Here is a 15449-nt window from a genome sequence, read left to right on the forward strand (position 1 = left end):
TACTCTGGTACTGGTATGATTTTTAACATATTTTCTAAATTGCCCGCTTATAAATTTTGAAATTGTAAAAAAATTAAGGTTTCAACTCCCTCGGGCAAAGTTAGCCTTAGATGGATTAGGCTATTTTTAAAGGTCCTTTTTGGTTTATAGATCTTCGACGTTTTCGGTCCTTATACATCCTTGGCTTTAAAATATTCGGCTTTAAGCGTTCCTGATGAAGGTAAATCAAGAAAAGCACTTCGTACGCATGAAATTTATAACGTGTTGTTTTCATTTTTTACAGCACTGAGTCGATACCTCTGCTGGTGGACTATCAGTCCCCGATGGTACCATCAGTTCAGTAGTCAGTACTCTGGTACTGGCATGATTTATAACATATTTTCGAAATTGCCCGCTTATAAATTTTGAAATTGTAGAAAAATTAAGGTTTCAACTCCCTCGGGCAAAGTTGGCCTTAGATGGATTAGGCTATTTTTTAAGGTCCTTTTTGGTTTATAGTTCTTCGACGTTTTCGGTCCTTATACATTCTTGGCTTTCAAATATTCGGCTGTAAGCGTTCCTGATGAAGGTAAATCAAGAAAAGCGCTTCTGACGTATAACATTTATAACGTGTTGTTTTCATTTTTTATATAAGAACAAATGATAAAAAGCTATAAAAAAAACACAAAAGACATAAAGGACTTATCTGATAGTACTTGCAGTCACTGAAATCTTGGTCTTCAATTCCAGCACATTTGTATTATTTTGATGTCTCCCATAGATACTAATGCACCTTTAGATCGATTATGAACAGATTTTCACAGCTTTCATGCTTGTTAACAATTAATCTCCTCCCCTATATCTTCTAACTTTTTACGATTCATTCTGATCAATACCGGGATACTCAAGTAGTCATCCGGAAACATCTATTTGTTTCGGACACATGGACGGACGAACGCACAGACGGACTAACCGTTTACTTCTCCAGAACTATTTTGGCTGATAATAGTTCAGGATATCTATTTACAACTGTAAACTGTCTAGCAGAAAACTTCATATGCATCTGATGTAATAAGATATACAGGTAGCCAAGTACAATACCTTTCAAATTTTCCGTGCTTACATATAACGAGTGTATTTCATTTCGAAACTTCAAGGCAGTCGCAACATATGATATTTTTCGTTGAAAATAAACTGAATCCACGTATGGTAATTAATAGTCTTACTTAAATTCAACCTTTGATTTACTATTCCTCATAACATGATCACGGGATTGTACTAACATGTTGACACAGGTAGAGCAGGATCTGCTTACCCTTCGGAGCACCTTAGATTACCCCTGTTACTGGTAGGTTTCGTGTTGCTTAATCTTAATTTTTTATGGTGTTCTGATCTTTTTTTTTGCGTTGTTTGACATGTTCTTTTTCCTGTACATATTTGCTTTACCAGTATATACAAGTTTGAAATATAAGATGCACATAAAATGCGTGTTTTTTTCTTTTTCTCCTTTAAACCATAATGTATGTTTTAATTACACCAAGCAAATGCCTGGTTTAAGGTTTATGAATTGTTATGTTTTTTTTGTTGTGAGAGAACGGTCTGTCTTTAATGTTCTTCACGGTTGATAGATGTCTTATTAGCATTGAATCTACATCTCATTTTTTATATCAATTGTAGGGTATCTTGGCCGTCTATGGGGATGCAGTACAATGTGTCCCGGGCCCGTGCTTGTGGTATATGACCTTATATTTTATTATCATGGGTTTTGTGCTCGTGAGAGAACTGTCTATTTGTTGTTTGTGTCTGTGATTGGTATTTGCTTCGGTGGAAATCATACTACATCTCCTATTATTTATATTTAACTTACTCCCTTTGAAAAAGATACATATATAAAAATCAAAACATGAAATGAAACGTATCCAATAACTTAAACGACATTAAAGCTTAGCCAACGTTTGTGGTAAATATATTAAATATGGCACGAAATAAACATTTAAGTTAACTGCATAACCTCGAATGTATATTATCATTATCATTTGTTTCATTCCTTAAGTTATTGTGTATACTTCGGGTTTATTTTGTAATTTTGAAACATAAAAACAAGGGAGTCATATTATCTTCAACAGAGGCAACTGTTCCTGGATGTAGGTAGTTAGGTATTTCTTTTTATATTTCTCACAGCAACTTGTGTCCTGACAATGGTGGTAAATACAGTCACAATCACAGCTATGTTTACAGCACACACGTCTATGTTTTGTCGTCATCTTAAAATGATGATTATTAATAAACAATTCATACACATTTCATATATCATTGTATTTTTACAACAACATTTATCTCGGTTTTCTTATTATTTCATTCATATAATTTAAATTCATTATTCGTTGTATTCGCTTAATTTTATTAGTTTGAATCGTTAATAAAGTAAATAAAAATTGAACAAGCTGATCCTATAAAATCACATACTAAACGTCACAGTAAAGTGTTTTATTTTAAAAACTTTTGAAAATCCTGTAGTCATATTATTTGAATAACGATTTTTAACATCTAAGTGTTCCCTTTATTCGCATCCCTCCCCCCAACAAAAACAAAAACAATACAAAACAAAAATAAATTGATAAATTCTTTCAGTGCACTCTCGGAAATCTAATCATTATTTGAAATAAGCTTTTGAATCCGGAAAAATGAGAGGCTTTTTATTCTTTTAGACAATATTCTTTCAGTAAATAAGGATTCGTGATTTTTAATAGTTTTATCATTTCCATCTATTGTCTTTGCATTGAATGCACATAGACAGCAAAGACGACTCCAACTTTAACCTTGACGTTGTAGTTTATCTCTCTTCTTTTTTTATATAATAACTACTATATGTACGATAAATCGTGACACGAAACTGAAAAAATTACTTCAAAGTATCTATTCTCATCTTCTGTCGATTAAATAAGTGCCACGCCGTTGTACGTAGATATAAACAAATTGGGTAAATCAGAAGCAAAAGTAATATATCGATGTTCAAATATCATAAATCAAATAACAAGATACAAATCGAGGTAAAACAACAAATAGAAAAAAGGAGATAAACCTAGTGCGTCGACAAGGTAATCATCTTTATGCATCACCCGCAATGTGAATCTACACTCAGATAAATTGTCATAATTGGGAATATAAACCTGTAAGTAACAGTTACAAAAAGATATAAAATTATTGAGAATGGAAACTGGGAATGCGTCAAAGAGACAACAATCCGACCAGAGAGCAGAAAACAGCCCAAAAGCCACCAATAGGTCTTCAACGCAGCGAAAATTTCCCGCACCGGGAAGCGGTCTTCAGCTGGCTCCTTAATCTTTATGGAGTTCGCTCTTTATTTTATAGTCTGATAAGTAAACATGAGGTCAACGTATGATGTACCTCAGCTTTACATTTAATCCTTTCTTTCGAACATTCCAGGAAATATTTTGCATCAAAGAAAAGATAGCAGTTAGTGAACCTGTCTGGACGTCTCTCTCTCTCTCTCTCTCTCAAGTCAAGTCACCAGAATTCCTCCTTTCATCCAAGTGTATTCAGATGAAATATAGATATGCCTCCAATTCATGATGTGATTAAAACTGCAAAATCTGCAGAATATAATACTATCGTACCGTCAGCAGAAACTGAGTGGGAATCGAATATTCTAGCTATCAATCAGATGAGCTTTGTGCACAGTCTTCATTTTGTCAAAATAATGTCGAAAAAACATTTAATTATGTTTTATATGAATGTTTATACAACATCTGGTGCACGTCAATGGCCAATGATTGATTGCAGAAAATTCCATCGGTAAATATATGTGACACACTAAATAAAACAATTTGTGGAATAATGGCTTTGCATTTGGATGTTCTATTGTGCAAAATGCTTGAGGACATACGTTATGTAATGGTTTTGGAATTATACACATTTGTATGTTTAGAATAACAATATCAGAATTAGATAACAATTATTGTCAAGAATAACATTACTACATTCTCTTATAACAATTTATATATTTTTTCAATCGCGGCGCGTGGAAATGTTTTATTTGAAAACTAATTTTGTTATAGGGGTTGACATGAAACACATAGTCATACAAAGTGATATAAGGTCGGCCTTAAAACTGGTGTTTTTGTTGGAAAATTCCTATTTTTACACTTTTGCTTTGTGTGGTAAAAATTTCCGGAACGTTCGATTTATATAATTCGGAAATTCACCCCGTCAAATTGTATTAAGTTCGCTATTTATTTTATGGACTAATAAGTAAAAATGAGGTCATCGTGTGATGTACCTCAGCTTGACTTTTTTTCCTTTCTTTGGAATATTTTAGGAAATATTTGGCATCATTTAGTTAATAGTAAATCCAGATGATAAAAACAGGAAATCCTCATCCAGTCGGGGGAATTAATTTGAAAATGTGACTGCTTCATATTTTTATATTATCCCTAAAGAAACTGCCTCCTTTACTAATTTCATTTACTAGGTATGGGTTTACCACATGTTTTTTAAATGACAAAGAGATTAAGAAACCTGGAATTGAGACGTTTCTTTTTATTCCTTCAGAAAAAAAACTGAGAAGTCTGAGTTTTCTGTTGCTGTTCTAAATGAAACTGCAGACAAATAAGAAACGGGTTTAAAGGTACTTAACATCTTCCATACCTGGTACATGTACATCATGTTATCATACTGTTGTGATTAGTGATGGCAAAAGTTCTGACCATTTAATTAAACTAAAGATTGAGTATGTGCAAATTTGTCCTGTGTTCTTCTATACCCACGGTATAAAATTAAAGCTTTGCTACACACTGTCAGGCGAGTTGATCCCATAAAATGATGTTGAGTTTATTTTTAAATAATTTATGTTCGTTTGAATTTATGAATTAGAATATATATACTAACAGAATTTAGTAACTGGCTATTTGATCAGATGTCAAGAAGTGACATGTTCTCTTGTTTGTTTTCTCTGAAACACACTGACTATATGAATTGTCCTGGGTTTTATGTTGTTATTATAACCAGAAACTGGAACCGAGGAATGCATGTTTGAAACAACTTGCACTTTTGTTTCGTGCCTTTGACAAGCAAAATTATCTAAGGATGATACCTTATCATCTTGCAGATTTGTCAAACCCTCCCCCCACTGATGTTTTTGATTAATTCAAAACAGGTGTTTCTCAGTAAGTTTCCATTTCTGTCTTGATGAAGATCATGATATGCAAATCAATTTAAAAACAAAGTATGGTTTTATTTTAAATTCTTTTAGCCAGTTCTCACTTGAAATATTAACATATAGTCTGCCATACAGAGCAGGAACACTTGATATCTTCAAAAACCAATTAGAGTTTAACAGAGATTCACCCTACCATACAGAAACGACATTCCCATATGTACAATTGGAAGAGAAAATTCTAGCCGAAAATTTTTCTCAGTTGAAGGAGTCCTCTTTATTTATTTCAGATGACAAACACATTCTTCATCATGTTTTTTTGGACATTGACGCAACAGACGAACAGTCAGACAACCTTCTAAGTTACAGACGATATGGATATGAGGACCTTATAAATTATGTACAGTGCTTTTGGAAGCTTCTTTTTTCTAAAAAAAAAGCTCCCGCAAGGAGAAATAAAAAATCGAATGTCACTGTTAGTTAACAGGAGAATGAAATCAAGGATCAGAAGACAATTATTTGATGCCCGAGAAAAGAATTGCCATTTCCAAGTTTACTCACAAAGTTCTTTATGATTTAGACCGGTTCCTGCAATTACTTAGGGCAATATGTTATGCAGATGGAATGCCCGAAAAAGGTAAAATATCCTGGGCTACTTCTGTATTTGAGAAGATGAATCCTGTCTCCTTTATTTCAAATGTACCCCATCCCCACTTAGTACAGATATTACCTATATAATAGATGGAATGTTTATTATTAATACCATTTCCCTGTCCCTGCTTTAAAACTTTAGGATTATGCTGGGTTTCTGTTTGACAATGACAAATGATGTGAACAAATTCATTTAGAAAAGATTGATGTCCTTTATGTCATTACGATACGTTGTCCATAGAGGTGGATATGTGACTGTTCATGATGTTTTAGCGAGTATACCATATGTGCTCACTTTCATTAGAATATCAAATGCATTTATTCTATTTGATAAATCCCAGAAATGCATTTGTAAAGAGATATATCGTAGATTAATACATCCAAGGTTTCTTATTGTCTTATAGGCAGTTTTTTTCTATTGTCTCTAATGTTTTATTGAATACATTACTATACAATTGTTTGTATGGTTACAAATCTTTAAAGACTATGCATGTGGAAGTCCTTTCAGTTCATTTGCACGCAATCTATGTTAATATTTTAAACAGTGTTATTATATCTATATGTAAATATACATAGATGGAATAGTATGTTTATGAGCTTTTATGTATTTATAAAATGATTATTTGTATATAATGCAAATGAAAAAGGAAATTAAATTTGCATACACATACTAAATAAGAACTAATTATTGAACATTTTTTTTCTAATTGGTGTGTTTAAAGCTTAAACCGTGAATGGATTCAGCGTATGGTATTTATTCCCCAACATGACATTAACTGACAAATAGAAAAAAGTATTGTTTATATAAAATCATTAATATGAGTCAATTTAGAATTCAAAAGTCCTATTTGAATGGAAATTTTATTCATGACTGATCCAGGATGGAAATGAAATTTTCAAATGGTAGACCATCTAAAAGTGTGTTAATGGCCCAGTGTTATGATGTGGAAAAAAAATAATGACTAAAGTTTCCATGTAGGAATGATATAGGCACATGATCTAAAGATGGTATTCATTATGCATATTTTTTATGATTACCAATATTGCTTTATACCAGATCTTTATAAAAATTAGTCCCCACAAGAAAATGTATTCATGTTTATTCATGGATGGAGAGTTGTCTCATTGGCACTCATACCACATCTTCTTATATCTATGTTATTGTAATTTTGAGTTTTTCTGATCGCATATTATGCTTTCTTTTTGAAAATAAGGTCTACTTACAATTTATCTACATGTAAGATCAGCTCTGCAATATTTTGAAATATCATTTACTTTAAGAGCAAAATTCTTAAGGGGTAAACATCAAAGGTTTGATAAGATTAACTAGAAGAACATACAACTTATATATAATTGATTGATTGTTGCTGTGAAACGCCACTTTCAATATTGGCTATGTCGTGGCGGCCAGTTTTTACTGGTGGTATAAGGAAGCGAGAATGCTCAAAGAGAACCGCTGATCTTCGGTAGGAGCAATCTAGACAATTAGGATTGGAGAAACGCGGAAGGTTTGAACTCTCAACCTCAGTGTGAACTGACTACTTTGACCATTACTCATCTATGGAGTTGATCTCAATAACTGCAAGTTAATTTAACATGGCTGCATTATTGATTCATTGAATTGTTGTTTTTATTGATTATTATTGTAGAATTGCTTACCGTTGTCTTTTAGTGAACAGATCTCATAATATAAGTTGCATATGAAGATAAACGTTATTATTTTAACATATATATGATAAAATTTCTATAAAAATGATTGATATGTTAAAGTGGTCAATTAAAGATAAAGTATATAAATGAATACAAAGAAAAGAGAGGCGAAAAATACCAAAGGGACATTCAAACTTATAAGATGAAAATAAACTGACAACGCTATAGCTATAGCTAAAAAAGAAAAATACCAACAGACAAACAATAGAACACAAAACACAACATAGAAAAATAAAGACTGAGCAAACAGGATCACAGGTGCTCCGGAAGTGTAAGCATATCCTGCTCCACATGTGGCACCCGTCGTGTTCCTCATGTTGGTACAAACCCGGTAATAAGTCTAATTCTAATAGAAGAAATCCTTTGAATATTTGTTGCTGTATATGACAATGACCCTTTTCTTTTTTGACATATCATATAAAGTCATTAAAATAAATGATTTATTTAAATCCAAAGTCAAAGTTTTTGTTCATTATATTGATGTTTATTTACTTGTAATTAATTAAGATTAAAACAAGATTTATTTCATTTAAAAAAAAATGATGATTACAAATATTTAAAAAAATCTTACAGAAATAAGAAACATTTAAATTGAAACATGAAAATTGTCATTCTTGGACTGCATAAGAACCCGTAGACAATTAAAATATGACAGTATTTTCATAACTAAAACTTGCTTAATAAAAAGTTGGAAATTATTTTTAAAGGATAATCTCTAATATTTACAGATAACAATAGGAATAAAAAAGAGCAGGAAAGATTTCTGTTTTGAGGATTCATGAAACCGAGGACTTTTTAACATTAGATGATGTTTCACATCGAGTTTTTAGCATGAATGCTTCTTAAACATATTTCATCTTAGGATATATTATTATGCGTTTTTTTTATTTTCATTTACATCTAAAGTCTAAGTTTTTTTTGACAAAAGAGAATGTAACAGTCAATGTTAAATTTGTAATGTTAAATATTCTAAATGTCACTGTTGCTGATTTTTCTTCTTGCAAGGAATGATTATTGTATCAATGATTGTGAATGCTGGTCATTATGTGCTGTTTAGGGAAACAGTTTTACACCTAAGTACCTTTAGAATGCACTTCTGTAAATATAGACAATTTCCCTTAGGAACTCCTTTTACGGCTAAAACTGTGCCACCTTTACTATGAAGTTTCGTAAAAAATTATATCCTAGAATGGAAAGTTCATATGTGCTACAATTTTTTTCAAAGGTCAAAATATAGGGCTGTACGGCATATTTTCAACATTTATATGCCCCGAACTTCTAAGTGTTTAAACTTATACTAAAATTCTGTTCTACCCCTGCCTTCACTTTTGGTCCTCCTTAGAATTTAATTTCGCCGCTATCCATGTGTATTTATACTGGTAACATTCCCAAGTTATGTCTCTATTAGATGAAACATAGAGATCATATCTGGGAACCAGTACGTAAACAAAACAAAATATCTTTGAATATTAAATATCTCCCCAAAAAGAGGCGTGGTTTGTGAAACAACTTTATTTACAAAGTGCAACCTATAACTGCGAATGCTGGCCATTATGTCTTGTTGCCAAAATAACTGAAATTAACAGAAAACAAAAAATAGCGGACTTTGGAAAAAAGGGGGAGGGCAAAAAAAATGTCCTTTCCCCAAGTACCAATGACTTTTGATACTTTTTCTGATATTATCCAGTCACAAATTTTTTTACAAAAATACATCCTACTACAGTTTACATACTTTCAACCACTCTCAAAATGCCCGCGATTTCGCGGGTGTGTTCTAGTATCATTAATTTTTGTAATAGTGGAATTAACCATTTTTGAAGTGTAAACATGTTTTCGGAGGTGTTAGATATATTACGTGCTTTTGATGGTCCTTTTGATTCAGTTGACAGTTTTGACTTTTCTTCTCTTTATACTACACTTCCATACAATTTTATCAAACACAAAATTTCCTATCTAATTAAATGGTCGTTTAATAAATCTGATTGTAAATTTATTGCTGCAAATCATATAAAGCCTTTTTCTCAAATTAGATAGGTAACTATGCAAGATATACTTACTGGATGGATGTGATGATCAAAGTCGTAATTTCCATAACAAGTATGGATAAAAAAGATACAAATATGACTCTCGATCATTGAAGCTATCATCGAGATGCCTTATTTGTTTTATTGGCAAGTTATGGGTAACATTTGGTAAACCTGTTTCACACAGACAATTTTGCCTGACATGAGTATACTCTTGTTTAAAAAAGGGTTCGGCGAGTTTTTTTATTTAGCTACTGTGTTGTTTGTAATTTTTTTATAATTGTCTGCGTTGTATATATCAATAATGAGATTTTTTTTAGCATAAATCGAAAATTATAGTTATATTTTACCAATGTACGAGTGTTTGATTTAAAATTTGAGAGTTTTCCTAGACAGCTAGTAAAGGGAAACACCGTTCAAGATAAATGCTGAATCATATTCTAGCAGTTTTGAAGTTAAACGTTGGGTTAAGATATGTTGAGGCAGGTCAAGGCGACGAAAATAGTTGTTTAAGGTGATATCTGTCGGACAAAGCGGCAGAACTCAGATCTTTAGTTGTAAAAACTGTATGTGTTTTACTCATATGGTTGTTTTTCTCTTTGTGAAAGGTACTTGTTACAAAAAAAATCTACAATTATTGAAGCCTGTATGATATTTGAAATCTTTGCAAGGAAGAATTAATTATTTCAAATAGGCGTTATGCATTTCTTATGCTAAAGGCTATTAATTCACACTATTTTGCTATTCCTTTTTTAAACATTTTAAATCTAAGTTAAGATGCCTGGACAGTCTATCAATTTTTTTTAGAAATATGATTTAATTTCTTAACTCCTATCCGGCTATGGATTTTACTGTAATTTTGTCTATGATTTATAAATTTAGGAATGTCTGAAAATTAAGACAATGAATATTGGCAAATTTGTCTTAAGTGACATCTTACACGGATATGTTTTATTAACTTACTTTGGATTTTAAGAGAGAAGCTCAAAATAATTATGTTGTAATCGTATGAAAATACTTGATATTTTCTACTAAGGAACAATCCATGTCATTTCTGTCGCTAAATGTGTAAAAAAAAATGATCCAAACACAAAACGATGATAATAATTAAAATGCTTATACTGATTAACCAGGTAGATTAATCTCTTCAAAAGTTTTAACAAATGAATTATGTATGACATTTGAGATACAAACACATATATATAGGGTTCAAATCCCGTTGGGGAAGAACAAACATTTGCTAACGCAAATTTGAAGATTTAACATTGTTGGGCTAAATTTGAGACGAATTATATATGTATATATATATATATATATTCTTGTCATCAAATTAACAAAAAACCTACCTTGATATCCGATACTGTATGTTTAGTTATGTTTAAAAAGACATAATCACTTCATCTTGCGAATAATCAATGAAAAATCACGTTCAAATGATCCAACAAGGAAGTGACTATATTCTTATTAAACTGTAAAGTTAGTATTAACATTTTGTTGGATTTTTAAGGTTTTTTGAGATTTGGCATACGAAAAAAGTAAAGTGATGAATTTATTAACGGTATTCGTCTTCACCAGCAGTGTTTCGGCATTTTATCCACGCCAACCGCCTCCGGCCGATTGGAGAACAAAGACTCATTTTGATATAACTGTAAGTGGTACATTACGAGCAATTTCAACCTATATCTTCAACAGAAATATGACAAATGCAACATCATCATCATCGGCGTTAGATGAATTCTTTGGAACAGGTAAGATTATAAAATTATAAAAGAGAAACTTGGAATCTTAATGGTTATAGTAACAAGTAATATTGAATGAATAAAATACAGTAATGTTAAAATAAAAACATTATAGAATTGTTTAAAAATTAGAAATTTTAAACAAAAGTGTTTAACTTATGTACAGACCTCATCGGTAATCTCGTGGTAGCGTGCTCATTTCGAGTGCAAGAGATCGTAAGTTCCATCTCCCACTCGGGCATACCAAGACCAAAAAGGGGTATTTGCTTTTCTTCTTTAGAACGCGACATTTAGAAGGAGAGCAAAGGGTACTGACTGGCCAGCTCAAAACACGCCTTCCTTATAGTTTGTACTTGGACATTAAGAACCAGCTTAACGTGTCGCTGTAGTTTAAAGCAGAGCTCACATTTCGATCACTATAAAATAGCATAGTCCTAATATTGATGTAATATTTGTGACTGGTCGTTATACCACCATCAATCCATATATCCCTTTTGAAATCAATACAATATTTAAAAATCAATAACATTATCTAGCAAGATCTTCTAATCGCTTTACAGAATATTATTTGAACTGTTCTCACTTTAGTGCCAAAAAAGCTCATACTCATTTATTCGAATTCCTTAAAACTTACAAGATGATATATATTTTCTCTTTATCAAAACGTAATTTTTGTTATAATCCCAACTTTCATTCATTTTTCTAAATTGAAAGATATGCTACGTCTCTTAATCAGTCAGTGAACCGTTGACAGGAGTCGCAGATGGGAGTACAAGTTTGTAGTTCGAGGTCTTATAGTCACTCAAATTTTAACTACAAGTAAACTATCTTTTCAACTTAGGACTGAATCGGACATGATGTGATGAGAGAACAAGCATATTTGGAGATTTTTACGACTGTCGGCCCAACTGGTTATTATTCGTTTGGTGTTAACGTCTTTCCTTTTGCTTTCACTCCTATGTTTACAATAAAAAAGCAAAATGAGGATATTAAATTTGATGTATGCATTTTTTGTGCTTCTTCGTTACATTTGTTTGTTTTTATAGTGATTAAGATGATAACACTATGTTGACTGCTGTACCCCTATTTTTGACATTTTTACCTATTGTGTCTGTTTGTTTTGTTCACGCATCGTTGTCAATATAATGGAATTTGATGCGACTGTCATACAAGCGAGAGGTTTAGCTAGCTATAAAACCAGGTTCAATCCACCATTTTCTACAGAAGAAAATGCCTGTACCAAGTCAGGAATATGACAGTTGTTATCCATTCGTTTGATGTGTTTGAGCTTTTGATTTTGCCATTTGATTAGGAACTTTCCTTTTAATATTTTCCTCGGAGTTCAGTATTTTTGTAATTTTTCTTTTTATTGGTGTTATTCCAGAAAATGTAAGATATTACATGACAATAAAATTGAGAATGGAAATGGGGAATGTGTAAAGGAGACAACAACCCGACCAAAGAGCATAAAAACAGCCGAAGGCCATAAATGTGTCTTCAAGACAGCGAGGAAATCCCGCACCCGGAGGAGGGCTTCGGCTGACCCTTAATCAAAAATGTGTACTAGTTCAGTGAAAATGGACGTCATACTAAACTCCAAAACATATAAATGAACTAAAATTTAACAATATACAAGACTAACAAAGGCCAGAGGCTCCTGACTGGGGACAGGTGCAAAAATGCAGCGGGGTAAAACATGTTTAGACAAACACACAGCATAACGCACAGTAAAACTCATTTTAAAAGAAGTCCGAGTCCGATGTCAGAATAGGTAACAAAAGAAACTAAGCAAATGACAATGATATATAAATTAACAAAGGACTACTAGCAGTTACTGACATGCCAGCTCCAGACCTCAATTCAACTGATTGAAAGATTATGTCTTCATCATATGAAAATCTAACACAATCCCTCCCGTTAGGGGTTTAGTATCATACCATCATCAATATATGAGAAGAACATAACCCGTTTCATGCCAAAACTGGTTTTAGAATAAATGTGTTTATTTCCGATGCAAAGACCCTTTGAGTGCATCAATGTTAATACCAAAATATGCCATAGACTATTTTCATATTAACTACTTTTGTCTCCGGATTATATTTTTTTTCGACAGATTACCTTTTCTGTTGTAGGACATTCTGGGACTCAGTCAAATAAGAGCAACTTAAAGAAGTAAAATCAAGGTTACAATCGGTACAATTTGGGAGGAAAATTAATTGTTTTATGTTTTCTATACATGACAAAATCGTTAGAAAACAGTTTACTTTCCCCCCAAATTGAACCGATTATGTGTTTGATTTTACTTCTTTTGGAAATAGAAAATAGTCTAATGTTGTGCAAGTCAATGTAACGAAAAATTCTAAACTTCTCTGTTGATTACTTAGGCAATTAGTGAGTAACTAGGGTTTAGAGTCCTTGATGCAAAGTGTACCTTAGATGGACTTGGCCATTCTTTTTATATCAATTTTGTTAATATTGATTTGAAGCATATGTATTTATACATACCTGCCTTTCAAAAGTTTGGATTTGCGTTCATGATAAAGGTAATACAGAAAAGATTTCGGACGCACGAACTGTATTGTTTTATTTTTTTAAAATATCATCTACCTCTGCTGGTGAGCTGTTAGTCCCCGAGGGTATCACCAGTCCAGTTTTAAGCAATTTGGTACTGACATTATCTATATCATACTGTTCTAAATTTAGCAGTTGAGAAATTGAAAAGGTATTGCGGAACTAATTTTTCAGCTCCATTAGGTAGAGTCGACCTGAGATAAATTGGCAAATCTTGTATGCCCGAATTGGTCATTCAACTTCTAATGTGTCTACATATTTATACACCGCTCGCTCTCAAATCATTGAGTTCGAGCGTTTTTTATAAAGGTTAATCAAGGAAAGCGCTTCAGACGCACGGAATTTATAAAGTATAGAGATGTTTTAACAAATGCCAAAACGATATTTACAACAAAAAACAGTATTTCTTTTACATAGACACGATAAGTATAAACTTTAATTGTTTGTGGGACTTGCTGTCAATTTTGCATCTAGAAATTTATTCAACTAGTTCTCTTATTCACACGCAACTTTCTACAGAAAGTAAGTATGTAGAAACTCCTTTAGATGTCAACTTAAATCGTTTAATTTAAAGTAACCACTTCACCATATCTAACAAATTGAGGGGTCTAAATTGAAAATGTTAGATTTAAAAAACAGAAAAAAGAAAATGTATATAATATCTTTCATATGCGATATTCAAAATGAAAAATTAAACCTAAAATTGAGTCATGGGCCTTCCTGGTTCACAATTTCAATTTCAACGTATGAGTGAACACAGACAATACAGGGAAAAACGTCAGTTTGTTCCTTTGTATATAAAACGATATTTTGTTTTGTAATATTTTGTAATTAAGTACATAAAGTGTTATTTCAAAGATATCAATTATAAATATGATATGTCACGGGTCTTTTCAGAAAGCTTGCAAAAGATTTATGAAAAAAAGTGTTTTACACAAAAATCGGTAATCTTGAATTGTAAGTTTTCGCTTATAAAATATTTCCCACCAGCTCTTCACAAAATCTCTCCACACTGTTTTTTTATAGGAGACACTGACATCGTTTGTTTTGAGAATATTGAAATAAGAATTTGGAGAGAAAAAGAATTTATAGTTTTCTGACAATAACTTTTGTTTTACTTAACAAATCTTATAACAGCGTTTCAATACAGTTGATACCGATGTTATTTAGTTTGGCTGAAAACGAAAAAAAGTTATAGGTGACAAACGTTTCGTGCTTAAGATAAAAAAAAAAGTGTTTTTGCGATTTGTGAAGTTTCTGACAATCACATATATTCTACTCATACTATTTTCATCAAACTATTTATTATTACTTCCTGGCTCTATTTACATAAACAACTTTTAATTTTGCTTTACATTTGACCCTTATTTTGGGTAAATTTTGGTAAAAACAAGCTTTTCTTTACAAAAATAAGTGATTTAAAAAATTGTAAGATCATCGACAATAATTTCCGTTTCAGTCATCAGATCTTTAACAAATCATTACAGACTGTGGCTTTAGGGGAAATACAGACACTATTAATTTTGTTTACAACGGCCATACATGTATTTGTTTTTTATTAGATCAGAAATTTTGATAATTTAATGGTATGTGTATCTC

General features: G+C 31.9%; 1 protein-coding gene across 1 annotated transcript in view; it reads left to right on the plus strand.

Annotated features, from left to right (window-relative positions):
* The first annotated feature begins 10901 nt into the window (after positions 1–10901).
* Positions 10902–15449, plus strand: part of LOC127721081 (von Willebrand factor A domain-containing protein 7-like) — a 31077-nt gene continuing 26529 nt past the window's right edge. Inside the window, exon 1 of the mRNA XM_052227764.1 lies at positions 10902–11288. Coding sequence (XP_052083724.1) covers positions 11084–11288 — 205 coding nt within the window. The 5' untranslated portion in view covers positions 10902–11083. The remainder of the gene's footprint in view (positions 11289–15449) is intronic.

Source organism: Mytilus californianus, unplaced genomic scaffold (genome assembly GCF_021869535.1).
Source record: "Mytilus californianus isolate M0D057914Y unplaced genomic scaffold, xbMytCali1.0.p SCAF_12, whole genome shotgun sequence".
NCBI classification, from domain to species: domain Eukaryota; kingdom Metazoa; phylum Mollusca; class Bivalvia; order Mytilida; family Mytilidae; genus Mytilus; species Mytilus californianus.